The sequence below is a fragment of the Hesperophylax consimilis genome, chromosome 20 (genome assembly GCF_061612785.1).
Source record: "Hesperophylax consimilis isolate HC1 chromosome 20, BYU_Hcon_1.0, whole genome shotgun sequence".
Taxonomy (NCBI): domain Eukaryota; kingdom Metazoa; phylum Arthropoda; class Insecta; order Trichoptera; family Limnephilidae; genus Hesperophylax; species Hesperophylax consimilis.
In genome coordinates, this window is record NC_142855.1 from 16,218,797 (window position 1) to 16,233,709 (window position 14,913).

The window sequence follows — 14,913 nt, forward strand, 5'->3', positions numbered from 1 at the left end:
TCAAAATCCTCCAAAAAAGTGACCATTGTCTTTGTTCATGTCATTAAAATGTACTAATTTAGTAGTTAAATAGTGGGCCCTGAAATATTTTATAAGTCTAAGGGGGGTATTTCACTATCTCTGATTATGTTCTGACTAAGCACTAATCCTCGGATTAGTCATTTTTTCGTTTTCACTATATCTGAATAACGCTAACGCTCGGGTTAAAGTTCGATTTGACTAATCAGTGCTCGAACCTCTCGTTAGGCGCTATTCCTCGAATCAAAGATGGCGTCAAAACATTCCGAGTTTAACAGCTGAGAAGTGAGTCGAATTTTGTTGAATGAATTTGAATGCTTGTATGATCCATCCTGAATTATTCGATTGTGTTCAAAATAAGAAACAATGTATTAATTCGACACGAATCTATCTAAAATGACCTGATAATCAACATAACATAACCAAAAAAATGCACACTTTGCGGTGTGCGGACTGTGACGCATGACAGCCGTGGCAGTAGATGGAGTAACTGCAAACATTTTGCGATGTTGCCAGACTATTTCGAGTGTTATCTATCCGGAAGCTCGGCAACAATGGTGAAACGGTCGCCGTTGAATAACGAAGTTATTCTGATCTTTAAAGCCAGCCAACGGATAGCTAGTCAGATATTTAGCTCGACAAAGTGAAATACCCCCTAAGTGTGATCTAGACGATGTGCGTCAACTGTTACTGTTACTGCTAGCCAGGAGATATCTGAAAATGATGTGACTATTACCTCAAATGAATTCTATTTATTTATTAATTATTGTTTGCCCGTGTGTAGTTTCTGAGCCATGTGTTTGCGGAGAACGCCCTGGAGCTGATCCTGGCGTACGTCAATTTGCGTGAATCTCGGGACTCGCGTCTCGCCTTTGAGGCACTCAAATACCTCGCGGCGCTGCTGTGTCACAAGAAGTTCTCAATAGAGTTCATCAACATGAACGGACTGCAGGTATGTCAAATTATTCTGATTAATGCCATGGCCACCACACTATGCTACTCTTCTTCTTTAACCTTTCCCTTACTGTGCCAAAAAAATACACGCGTTCCGGTGCTGTGTAGTCAACACACATCTCAAAAAAGGCGATTTAATATCGGAAAAATATGAATATTCATAGCTAATCGATTATGTTTATTATATTTTATATCAAAAGTGATAATAATTGTAATTTAACTGCTGAAAACATGAAAAAACCATCGGCAGATGCTAAAGAAACGTGCGAGGGGTCCACATCTAACGACGGTTCGCGGCCAACTGGCTAGCGGCGCGGCTGGCGGCTGGCACAAACACAGCTGTGCGGTCGTAGGTATCGATGGTCTAAATCAAAAACTACAACTGCAGAAGTGTGGATGTCTCATGTTCCCGCATAGCGAATTAAAGCGGGACATCAATAGCGTGTCATTTCCTAGCACACTCTTCGCGTATTAGTATCACACGGTTGATTGTATTTGTGTATTTGTTCCCGATTTTTAACAAAAAACTTTTTAATTGAATTTGAAAACTATGTAATATATTATTTTTTAATTCAGTGCATAAATGTATAACGGAGGAATACCTAAAATCTGAACCCAGAATTTATTATATTTATAGAGTTATTAAAGTTATTAGAAGTAATGTGTAGTAAATACACACCACAGATGAGGAAAGGTTAATATGGTGGGGGGGGTCAGAGGGAGTCATCTATGTCTGCGAGCCAGTTCACGTGCTCGCCCTGTGAACCTCGTCAATCCCTGCGGGGAATGAAATAAGTGGGTATTCGTTCGGTGGTCTTTACGGCACTGCATTCACACATCGCCGACCATTGATAAACCTATGCATCATAGGAGCACCTTTACCTATTGATGGCGGACCAAAGTTTACGAGGCAGCGAGAACCCAGTTTGTCTCTCAGTGGGATCGTGCGCGAGATGGGCACTCTCCACGTCAGCAGATTTCCACTCAAGTTTCCACCTATCTTCTGGAATAAGAAGTAATTTGAAGATCCTCTCTCTATCTCTTCGATGCAGAAGGGTTTTCAGCAGCATCAGAGATGATATCATTTAGCACCGCCTTCTTGTATTCCCTCAGTATTGCAATCTCTGACCTGATATTAGTGGGGATGTATCTGCGGGTTCAGAGAGCCAAAGGAGAGGAGTATGCAGTATGATTGGGAGTATACTGCCGTCATAAGCAAAAAGGCAGCTAGAACTTTTCATGCATTATAAAAATATAATGTAAAGAAGAAATAAGAAAATTTCCTTAAGTTTTATTGTATTTTCCAGCTAAATAAGCGTCCTTTACAATAAAAATATTACTTTTGAAAATAAAATTATGACATTTGACATGAAATTTGCGTTTGTTTGCAAGTGACGAAACGTCAAGCTAGAATAATATTGAGATACATTATTTCCATGCCAAGCGAACAAGATTTATTTTAGTATGCTTGGAGCATTTTTTAAGGTTCAAAATACCATAAAATGGAGGCGAGTGCCGTGAGTTCCTGGTAAATCTGCTAGGGTTAGGTCAAAATCATAAAATAAAATAGAATAAAGTCTGTAATCTTTTCTGGTTGCAGAGGTTCCTGGAAGTTCCGCGGCCGAGCGTGGCCGCCACGGGAGTGTCCATCTGCATGTACTACCTGGCGTACTGCGAGGAGGCCATGGAGCGCGTGTGTCTGCTGCCGCGCCGCGTGCTCGCCGACCTGGTGCGCTACGCCCTGTGGCTGCTCGAGTGCTCGCACGACTCTGGAAGGTGCCACGCGACTATGTTTTTCGGCTTCTCCTTCCAGTTCCGGGTCATCCTGGAAGAGTTCGACAACCAGGTAACCACTTGCGCCTCTTGCATATTCTCAGATTATTTCCACTTTGCAATAAAATCCCAAAACTAAAAACTGTTTTTGAAAGGTGATGAATTACGCTCTCAAATTTTATTTTATTATTAGAAATACGCATCATTTTTTAAATGTATAATTTTGTAACGCAAAAATAACATAACGTTTTTACTGAACGAAAATGATTGAAAACGAAAAAAAAAAAAAAAAGTTTTATTAGACTAATGCATTAGTAAATCACCTCACTTTTTTTTTAATTTTGTATAAATATAATTTATAAAAAATTTACAAAGTTTTAATCTCAATTTCAAAAACTTTAGTTTTATAGAGGTGTTCTTTAAAATTTTTCTGTGGTTAACTTTTAGATTTGAATATAAAGCATGGTGTTTTCTTTTTCTAACAACCTTTCGATCATATTTCTCACCATTAAAATAAGAGAGACACGACGATACCTTTATGAGTTGTTTCCAAATTGAACAAATTAGAGTGAGGTGTTAACGACTTTTCGGTCCCTACTCTCCAAGAGTCGTGGTGAAGTCAAAGGCTGACCTCAGACGTGAAGAACAAGCTTCTTGTTGTGGACCCAACTGAGATGACGTAGGTCTTACCAAATACTGTAGATCAGTGATGAGCTACCCGCGACCCACTTCGTTAAATAAAATATCAAAAAAATTGTGGTAAAATAGTTTGTGTTCTGTAAAAGGATTTAGCGAGAAAGTTTAGTCTTTCTCCAAAGATTTTTTTTCTCAATAGATCTAAAAAATTAACAGTGTTTGGTGATGTCACGCGCTTGAGACGAATAATAATGTCGCCTGTAATAATGAGTGTGTCGGAGATTCCGACTGAATGTTAAGGTAAGGTAAGGCTGTGTAGTTTTTGATCTCTCGGTCGTTCTAATCGAATTTCATTTAAGTTTTCATTTAGTAACACCCTGTACAGATGGAGTTATTATTCTTACTATTATTATAATTGTTGCAACATATTTTACCTACATTGGATCTGTTTCTAGGACGGCCTGCGTAAGCTTTACAATGTGATCTCAACGCTGCCCATCCTGTCGGTGGAGGACGATGTGCGGCTGTCGGAGGATGAGTCATGCGCGGCGCGGCAGATCGTGCGGCACGTGTGCGTCGCGCTCAAGCGATACCTCGAGAGTCATCTGCACCACCGCGCCGGCGCACTCAAGCGGCAGGGGAGGCCCGGCGAGGCGCAGGCCCAGCAACCTGCGTACAAGGTAATAAAGTCCGATGATGGACGCTGTGATGCTGTCAAAACTTGCTTGCTTCATCCTTGGCTTACTGGCACCTCTTACTGGCCAAACTTCATAATAAGTTTCCTCCTGCTGACAACCTGCCAATGGTTCTGCTGGTCCCCATCAGGAGTATGTTTCTCCAGAACCAAATCTCTTCCATTATTTAGTTAGTTCCATGCTTCCACTACTCTATGTTAGTAGCATAGATCGAGAGAAGTCACTTAAGGAGTCCTTTTGGCTCTCCAGCCAGACTCTTGATCCATCTCCAAGTCCATCCTTGTCATATAAGTAATTCATAAAATATATAATTATTATGTGTGTGTGGCAGGCTTGCAAGTCGTCTCCGGAAGAGATCCAGGAGCAGATCGAGAGGCTGCAGGCTGCGGCCTGGACCCGCTGGGCCCCGTGCGATCAGCTGCTCCGGCTGGGCGGGGTCACCCTGCTGCTGCAGATCATCGCCTTCTCCTACGAGTGGAACTTTAATGGAAGGTGAGTCAATAATACCCAATTCTGGGTATCATTTCGACGAGCTAGGGGCAAAGCATGTGACCATATTTATGGAGCTAGAAGGGTTTGAAAATTGATTTGTATAAATTACGACGTCAGTCGTAAGTTGACCGCTGAGGAGCGCACATTAAAATAACTAGACCCAGAAGCAGCTAGCGCAGAAAAGTAACGGTTTTGGGACTTTCTTGGTTTCGTCGACTTTCGTTGGTTTTTAACCAAACCTCCCGGAGCATCGATACCAGGAAATTCACACGAAAAAGTTCAAAAGCTCAAATTCCAAAATCAAACGTCAAGTTTCCACTTAAATTTTTTTTGTGTCGCATTATATAAGTATATGATAACAATTCTTCCAGATTTCGGTAGTTTATACAATTGTTGTTACTAATAATATTATTTTGTACAAGAAACCTGTAAATAAATAATGCTAAAAATATAATTATTCATTATGACGTAAAAATTTTGACATTTCTATGATAATCTTACGAAGTTAATTTTCATCACTTTTCTTGGGTGAAATATTATAAAAATTACATCAAAATAATGTAGATAAAACTATCTTTCTGATGATACCTCAAATCTATTATTTCCACAATCAATTTATATCAAAAATAATGAAAGAAGACGCTTTGACACTTTGATGGTTGTAAAACGCGGCAAATATTTCGTTGGCATTCCACAGAAAAATTCTTTGTAAATAATCTGAAAAGCTAGAAGTCATTCCGGTATTTGCTGCGTAAAGAACGAGAATAGCCCAAGCGATTGTGACCTTGTTTTTCATACAAATTCTTTATACATAAAGGTCAAAATCGCACATAAATATATATATATTTTTTTTGATTCGTATAGAATGTGCCGCACTCACATATGCGGTTCCGGGATACGACGGGTTAAAATGAGTGTGGTGCATAGCATGAGCATTATTGTAATAGTTTTGATTTGATCCCCAGGGCGGAGACGGTGCGCTCGGCGCTGGACGTGATCTCGGCGTGCTGCGTGGCGCCACGCACCCAGCTCACGCTCTGCGAGAAGGTGGACATGCCCGAGGACGGGCTGACGGTGGGCACCAACATCGTGCTGGGCGCGGCCGAGGGGGAGATCGTGGGCGATGCCGAGGTGCAGAAGGCCGCGCTCAAGGTGCTCGTCAACTGCGTGTGTGCGCCCGTGCACAGGGTGAGTAGCGTGCAAGCTGTCTATATTATTATTCAACGTCACTGCTTTTAGAGGTGATACATATAATATTATTCTAGCTTGTCGTTTTGTCATTTGTTATAATTTTTAATTTTAAAAGTCAATACTGTATTTATTTACGGGAAAGCCTAGTGTATTATTTTTATTGTAAAAAACGCTTATTTAGCAGTAAAATGTGATAAAACTCAGGAATATACATACACTCCAACTTGTAATACTATCTCAATGGTATGATATGAAATACAGTCCAATTTTCAATTCAATTCAATTTGTTTATTCATTTCAAAAACATTACAAAATTGTTAATTTCAATGCGTTTTTAAAATATTTTTATAATAATAATTCTTAGATTAATATTAACAGTGTGTATATCACAGACATAGGAATTAATAGACGAGAAGATAATGGCGAGGGGTAAAATCAACTGTTGAAGAACGAAGGGGGTTAAGCTGACTGTGATTCGTCAATAAATCAATCTGACAGTAAATAGGCATCTCGCATTATAATATCACCATTTAGTTCTTAAAAGTAAAATCTGCCTTTGAATGAATAGACATTTTTACATGGGAGCGCAAATTACTCGCCACGTTATGAACTAATTTGCGAAGTCCAAATTCGGCAAAGTAAATTTCTTCTGTTTGCAGAGTCGTAGTTAGTTTCAGAGTATTTAGTTAAGACACTTTTACAAATGTTTCATAATTTACTTACCCCAGTAAACAACGATGAGCACACTTGAGAATCGCTACATTGTGATGTGATAGTATGTACAGTAGAACCCCGTTAATTCGAACCCCGATAATTCGAAAAAACGCGTAATTCGAAATTTTCGCAAAAAAAAATTCCGCTGAAAAATTTTTTCATACAAAATTTTTTTTAATTCGAAATTCGTTAATTCGTAATTCGAAATTTATTTTTGTCCGCGCACGAAAATTAGTTCGTGTAATTCGAAAAAATTTGATTTTTGCGAAAATAAATCATAATATTTCGTAAATCTGAATCTAAAAGTCAGCCGTGGCGGTAAAACGCCGAAAAATGTATTTTTACGTGGTTATACATCGTCCTAATTAGTATTATTATTTTGTAAATCTGAATCGATTTACACTGGAATGTCATATTTTTTCAAATTTATTTCGAATATCCGAGTTTAAAGGGCCGAGAAAATACATTTTACGCGGATATATGTCGTAGTTTTACGAGTTTACGCCAAATATCTGAATTTAAAGGGTCGGCCGCGACGAAACTCGGCCGCGTAATTTCGATTTACACGTAAATATATCGTATTTCATCACCGCGACGGAAATCGGACGCGAAATTTCAATTTACGCGGAAATATATCGTATTTTTACTAACTTTACTTCGAATATCCGAGTTGAAAAAATACGGCGCGACGGAAATCGGCCGAAAAATTTCGATCCATGCCGAAATATGACATATTTTTACGAATTTACTTCAAACTTAAAAGGCCGGCCGCGTCGAAAAACTGCCGACAAAATTCGATTTACGCGGAAATATATCATATTTTTACGAATTTATTTCGAATATCTGAATTTGAAGAGCCGGCCGCGACGGAATACGGCCGCGAATTCTCGTTTTACGCGGAAATATATCGTATTTTTACGAATTCAAATTCAGATATTTGAAATAAAGGGCCGGCCGCGACAGAAAATTACCGCGAAATCTCGATTTACGCGGAAATATATCGTATTTTTACGAATATCTCAATTTAAAGGGTAGGCCGCGCCCGAAATCGGCAGCGAAATCTCGATTTACGCGTAAATATATAGCATTTTTATGAATTTATTTCGAATATCTGAATTTGAAGACCCGGCCGCGACAGAATACGGCCGCGAATCCTCGTTTTACGCGGAAATATATCGTATTTTTACGAATTCAAATTCAGATATTTGAAATAAAGGGCCGGCCGCGACGAAAAATTACCGCGAAATCTCGATTTACGCGGAAATATATCGTATTTTTACGAATATCTCAATTTAAAGGGTAGGCCGCGACCGAAATCCGCATCAAAATCTCGATTTACGCGTAAATATATAGCATTTTTACGAATTTATTGCGAATATCTGAATTTAAAGGGCCGGCCGCTACGGTAATCGACCGCGAAAATAAAGAAATAATTGGTATTAATACGAATTTACAACTAAAATACCACCCGGATTTGTAGAGGCGGCCGAGAAAATCGATTTTCGGCGTATTTTTTTTTTTTTTTTTTTTCATAAAATTTCGAATTACGTGGGAATTCGTTAATTCGAAATTTGATTTTTGATGTCCGCTGGATTTCGAATTAACGAGGTTCTACTGTATATGTTTCTAAAACTGATCCATATAATACGGTGTGAATAAGCTTAAAATAAAGTAAAATAATGCTTACTTATGGAATGTAATACGACAATTGGGTTTATTCTCTTTTTCACATCTATTTTTACAAGTTTTCATATCACAAGTCAACATTTTGCCGTGTTATTTCGTAAAATGAACCGATGATGCCTCGACCATAGTTCGCACAAGAATGACGACGTCACGTTTTCAAATTTCACTTGAGGCCATATGCGAGCCCAGCCGGCTCAATGGAACCGGTATGGGGAGTGGGGCTAATACGCTTTTAATCACTTAGGGCAGGTCTACTAATATTCATATGTCTATGGTGTATATCAACTATACCAGTGTTAATAGAGCTTGCCTTTTAAAGGAAGCTTCATTGATGCAAAACATGTCGATATCCGAATTGATTCTGTTCAACAGCAAGATTGCTCTCCCCGCAGGCATGACCATTGGCAAGTTAGTTCTGCAGGCCGGGAGATAGAATAGTTTATGTTGTCGGTGACGTAGATAACCATCGGGAACATAGAAATGAATGCTCTCCATGATGACCGAGTTTTCAAACCATCCACGAATCAGTCTAAAGAAATGTGTAGCAATGCGCACATCTCTCCTGACCCGTAGATAGTTCATTCCGTTAACTTGTAAAGCTGTCTAATGCTATTCCAATGGTATTGTATCAAATACAGTCCAATTTGTAATGTTGTCTAATGCTATCACAATGTTATGGTATGAAATACATTCCAACTTGTAATTCTGTATATAGACAATTTAGTGATATTTTTCTTGGAAGCATAGAACCAGCTGATGAAAGTTTTTGTAACTTGTTTTGAGGAGGAAATTGAGAAGCTTGAAAGCGAAATCTTTAAAACAATCATTGATTATAAACTTGGTTAGTAAAAAAAGTATTTTTCAAATTTTATTTTTTAAAGTAATAATTACTCTTAGTACATATTTTGAAAATATACTGTATATTTGCGACATATGACTTAAAAAAAACTATTTTGAAACATAAAATTTGAACTCAAAGGATATTTTCACTCTGTATGGATATTTCAGGTGACTAATTATTGCTTATAATAATTTGTTATCCTTTGTGCTATACATAAAAAAAACCTTGTCTTATAAACCTTAATTTATCATTAAAAAATAATAATATAATATGACAAGTCAAAATATTTCACCAACAAATGTAGATATAATATGTCTCGACGCAATCTGGTGGGAAATTTAGCACTAACAAAACCTTTCCTACAAAAATAAATTTGGTTGTTTACAGGTGAAAAAATATAATAAGCAGTAATTGTTGATTGAGGTAATAGTACATATTGAATTATTTGGCGGGCTGGGAATAAGCCGACTTAGCTCGGTGGTCCAGAGCACCTGACTGAACATCAGAAGGTGCGGGTTCAATTCCCGTCGGCGGCATTTATTTTTACTCAGGAGATATTTTCAAATTGCATGGATATTTCAGGCGAGTAATTATTGCTTATAATAATTTGATAATGACTAAGGATAAAATTTAGTCGGTCCCATCGTGCTCGTTATAACCAAGTTTGACTGTGTTTCTTCATTATATTATTGTATTTTTTTATAACATTGGAGAAAAAATAACATTTCTCTGAATATAAGTTGCTATCTTGGGGAACCTACATAGGATAGTTATGTGAGACTTTTATAAATGCCACCCGGCATTTTGGCTGACTCTAAGGGTTTTAAGTCTGTATGCAAGCTTACACAAGTTCAGGTTGAGTTTTAGAAGCCAATCCTTTGTCCATTGATTTATTTCATGATTTATATTATTTGGGTAATTTTGTATCATGTGCGAAACAGCTGGAGTGGGGTGAATTTTATTACGGTATGTACAAAATAAACAGAACTGGGCCCAGGACTGAACCTTGAGGTACACCTATGTTTATATACCAAATGGTTGTTTATATGTTTGCAGACGGGCAGTTCTTCGGCCAGGTTCTCTGCCACGGGGTCAAATAAGAAGAAGACCAACATGAAGTCGTACGAGGACGTCATTCAGAAGGTTTGGGAAAGCGCCCGGACCAATAACGGTATTATGGTGAGTTCTCATATCTTCAGTCCCTTGTCTCCCAGACACAGATTTAAAAATAATAATAATTACATTAACTTTTCACAGGAGGCAATGAGGAAAATAATTTTATGTCACCTTTGATGATGCTGTGTGTAGGGTTTTTTTTAAGAAATGGAAGGTGAGAAAAGGTATGAGTGAGTAGCAATCTGTGGTTCAGTGATGGGTCAAGAGAGTCCGCTGGAGAGGTTAATGGGTCTCCCCCAACTGGCCTCTCCTGATTATACCCGCTACGCAGTTGGTGAGCAAATGCATTCACCGCCAAGACCTGGACAAACCTCACTCCATGAACCCTGCTAGCCACTTGGGACGACCAATGGCAGAGGTGTTGTACCCATACCCGCCTACCATATTGCTACCATTGATCTGTATTGTCCAACTATTGATTGAACATTTGGGTTGTACTTGTTCAGGTCCTGCTGCAGCTGATGTTTGTAAAGCTGCCGATAACAGACGCGGACTGCCTGCGCGGGCTGGCGTGCCGCGCACTGGCCGGCCTGGCGCGCTGCCCCACCGTCCGCCAGATCATCAGCAAGCTGCCTCTCTTCACCATGGGTCAGATACAGAGTGAGTCAAGTATATTCTGTCCCACCATCTAGTAGCTTCCCAGAGTGGTGTCATATTATTAGATCAGTTAATGAAGAGGCAGCATTCTGTATATCTTATTTCACTATAAGTAAATCCTTTCTTCTCTCCTACTGAGAATCCAATGGAGCTTTAGATAGGTTTATGTTAGTAGAATGTATGACATGTTGTGGAAGTTAGTTCCATGCTTCCACTACTCTATGTTAGTAGAATGGATGACATGTTGTGGAAGTTAGTTCCATGCTTCCACTACTCCATGTTAGCAGAATGGATGACATGTTGTGGAAGTTAGTTCCATGCTTCCACTACTCTTAAGTTAGCAGAATGGATGACATGTTGTGGAAGTTAGTTCCATGCTTCCACTACTCTATGTTAGCAGGATGGATGACATGTTGTGGAAGTTAGTTCCATGCTTCCACTACTCTATATTTATTTGTAGAATGGATGACATGTTGTGGAAGTTAGTTCCATGCTTCCACTACTCTATGTTAGTAGAATGGATGACATGTTGTGGAAGTTAGTTCTATGCTTCCACTACTCTATATTTATTTGTAGAATGGATGAAATGTTTATTTATTTTATTTATTTATTTATTTATTTATTATTTTATTTACGCCCTAATGGGCTTTTACATGAAAATATACATTTACATTGATTACAATAATTGAACATAAGAAGATAAATGGAGTTAATTGTAAGAAAGCAACACATATAATAAAATTTTGTGCAAATTAGCAAAACACTAATAAGATGGATTCAATATAAAATATACCCAAGCATGAAATAGTAAGTAAAAGAAAGTTCAACATAAAAAGTAAGTAAGTGGGTGTGTTTAAACCCAGTATTAATTGTGAGTTTAACAAATCGATAAACCAATATAAATTAGAGTGTAACTTACTCGTGAGGTAAAGAACATTATAACAGAGATTTAAAAAAAAAAAAAAATAAAAAAAAATAACAAAATAAGAGTTGCACCTGTAAAAAGCAAAAACTAATAGAATTTAGCAATATCGACATGAATAAGAAATAATAAGATCTGAGATGGAACATAGTGTTATGTATAAAAAGTAGTTAGTAGGTATATGCATACAATTATAAGTGTATAGTAGAGCAAATAAAAAACAAACAAATATGGATATAATTTACTTGAAAGGTTTCGAATGGGAGAAGATGTAATAAAATTATTAAAGCTATAAAAGTTAATTATTAGCCGATAGAATCGAAATAAGTTGCCTTTTAAAGCTCACAAAATTGTCAAAACCAAACATATCTATAAGTTCACAGTATTTATTCGCAAGGTTGTGAATTCTAGGAATTGGTGAAAAAATAGAATAATTAGTGTTGAGGTTTTTGTTAAATTTAAAAGTATCTTTACTGCGAGTTTGCCTAGCAGGAACATTAATGCAAATAAGTTCCAACAAATTAGGGCTGTCAATTAAAGATTTAATAATTTTGAATAAAAATAGCAAATCAATTAACACTCTTCTATCAGATAATTTAAGAAGTTTAGTTTCAGCAAGCAAGTTATTGTAATTTATAAATTCGATTGGAATTTTCATTTTAAAATTAATGTACCGAAGGAATTTATTTTGTACTTTTTCTAATGATTGAGAATGGACCTTGTAGTACGGTGACCATACGGTGGAATTGTATTCTAATTTGCTTCGTACTAACGAGCAATACAGATGTTTTAATGTTGACATACTTTTAAAATTTGCTCCCATTCTCAAAATAAAACCTAGTATTCTCATCGCATCGCTTGTTATTTCATCGATGTGTTCGTTAAACTGTAGACTCTCGTGGAATATAACACCAAGATCACGAATCTGTGATACACGAAGAAGATTAGCACCATTCATAAAATAGGAAAAATTAAGTGGATTTTTGCCTTTGTAAAAACTGATAATCTGGCATTTACCTAAATTTAGTTGCAAATCATTGACAGAACACCACGCACATAGTTTATTAAGGTTCAACTGCAAAATTGCGCGATCGTCATCGTCTTTGATTATTCTGTATATCTTCAGATCGTCGGCAAATAACAGGACTTTAACATTAGTAAAAATATTAACAATATCATTGATAAACAAACAAAATAATATTGGGCCCAAGTGAGATCCCTGTGGTACTCCGCTCGAGGCAGCAAATGTATAAGAAGTAAACGAATCTATCTTGACTGCTAAGTACCTTCCTAATAGATAACTCTTAAACCATTCCAACATGCTCCCTCTTATTCCCAACAATTTTAGTTTACGTAATAATATTTTGTGGTTTACTTTATCAAATGCCTTACTGAAGTCAGTATATATGGAATCAGTTTGATGTGATGCATTAAGGGCATTAACAATATCATTCGTGTACAATATCAAATTGGTAAGAGTAGATCTACCTTTAATGAATCCATGTTGAAGGGGAGAGATGGTTCGATTGATTCGGGATATCAACTTATCTAGTACTAGGCTTTCAAAAAGTTTGGGTAAAGTAGACATTATACATATTGGCCTATAATTTGTTACTTCGCTCTTATTACCTTTTTTGAAAATGGGCGTTAAAAGACTAAACTTCCAAAGGTCCGGGAATACACCTGATGAGAGTGACTTTGTAAATAACTTATGAATAGGATATGACAATGTATGCATACAATTTACTAAAAACCTGGGCGGAACATTATCAGGTCCTGCGGATTTTCGGGAATCAAGACTCTTCAGCTTAGATATAATATCGTCTATGGTTACATTACAGTCAGATATATCAAGAGTTTCAACCAAATCAAAGCACGAAATATTGCTGTCTTCACTTGCATTAATGTAAACGCCGCTAAAAAAATCAGCAAAAAGATTAACAGTTTCCTGAAGATTTTGGGATAATTTAGAATCGAATGACACACTACTAGGTATGTAAGTACCATTTTCTTTTTGGGATTTAACATATTTCCAAAAGAAATTTGAGTCGTCCATGATAGAGCCTTCGACATCACTAATGTAATTTTTGTAACATTTTGCGGAGAGCTTATTGCACTCTGCCCTCAATTTTTGAAACGCAGTATAATCGATGGCCAGGCGACTTTGTTTGAATCTCTTATGAGATAATTTTTTGAGGTAAATTAAGTCTATCAGGTCTTTTGAGAACCATTTTGGGTATAGAGTTTCTCTGTAAGTCGTTAAAGGAACAAATTGTTCAATTGCAGAATTAACGATGAAGTAAAATTTTTTAAGGTGTACATTAATATCATCGTCGCTATCAAAGAATGACCAGTCAGTCTGTTTAAGGAAATTTGAAATTTTAACATAGTCAGCTTTTTTGAAATTTCGAGTTTCTACTACCTTTTTTACGATAGGAATTGGTTTAAGATTGGACATGCATATTTCTAGTGGTGGATGGTAAACATCGACAGGTAATAGAATTTCGGTACTTCTCACAACACAGATGTCAGACACATTTGTTGTGGAAGTTATTCATAGTAAATTCGTAAAAATGCGATATTTTAACGCAAAAATTGAAGTTTCGCTGCCCTTTTCGTCACGGCCGACCCTCGAAATTGAGATTTTTTATGTAAATTCGTAAAAATACGATTTCCGCCGCAATTGAATTTTCTCGGCAGATTTTCATCGCGGCCGGCCTCTTAAATTCAGATATTTGAAGTAAATTTGTAAAAATACGTCATATTTCGGCGTGAATCAAAATTTTGCGGCCGATTTCTGTTTCGCCATATCTTTTAACTCAGATATTCTAAGCAAATTTAGTAAAATTACGATAATCAACCGAAAGTGTGTAAAAAAAGTCAATTCGAACATACAAATTTGAAAATAAGTGCAGTTTTGTGCGGGCTATAACGGTGTTCTTTTATCCTCTCGGTATTCCATCGGAAAATATTACAAGTGCAATATTTACAAGTGATATTCTAGCGAATAACAATAATATTGTTAAAACCGGGTAGTTTAAGTAGCTGCATGACGATTGGTTGAAAGTGAGCTCACTTTGTTTACCTTTTACCAGTGCTAGCCGATTTGCGGAAAACAGGCGTATCTCTGCCAATTCCCATTATACAAATAAAGTGCTAGTCCGATTGCAGACAAATAGGCGTTATCTATTCCAAAAGCGAAAAACACATATTAAAGT

General features: G+C 37.1%; 1 protein-coding gene across 1 annotated transcript in view; it reads left to right on the forward strand.

The window, feature by feature from the left end:
• Window positions 1–14,913, forward strand: part of mahj (LisH and WD40 domain-containing protein mahjong) — a 70,610-nt gene that overhangs the window by 20,563 nt on the left and 35,134 nt on the right. The window contains exons 9-15 of the mRNA XM_089643655.1: window positions 803–970; window positions 2,573–2,818; window positions 3,837–4,061; window positions 4,408–4,568; window positions 5,534–5,756; window positions 10,057–10,179; window positions 10,623–10,776. Coding sequence (XP_089499781.1) covers window positions 803–970; window positions 2,573–2,818; window positions 3,837–4,061; window positions 4,408–4,568; window positions 5,534–5,756; window positions 10,057–10,179; window positions 10,623–10,776 — 1,300 coding nt within the window. The remainder of the gene's footprint in view (window positions 1–802; window positions 971–2,572; window positions 2,819–3,836; window positions 4,062–4,407; window positions 4,569–5,533; window positions 5,757–10,056; window positions 10,180–10,622; window positions 10,777–14,913) is intronic.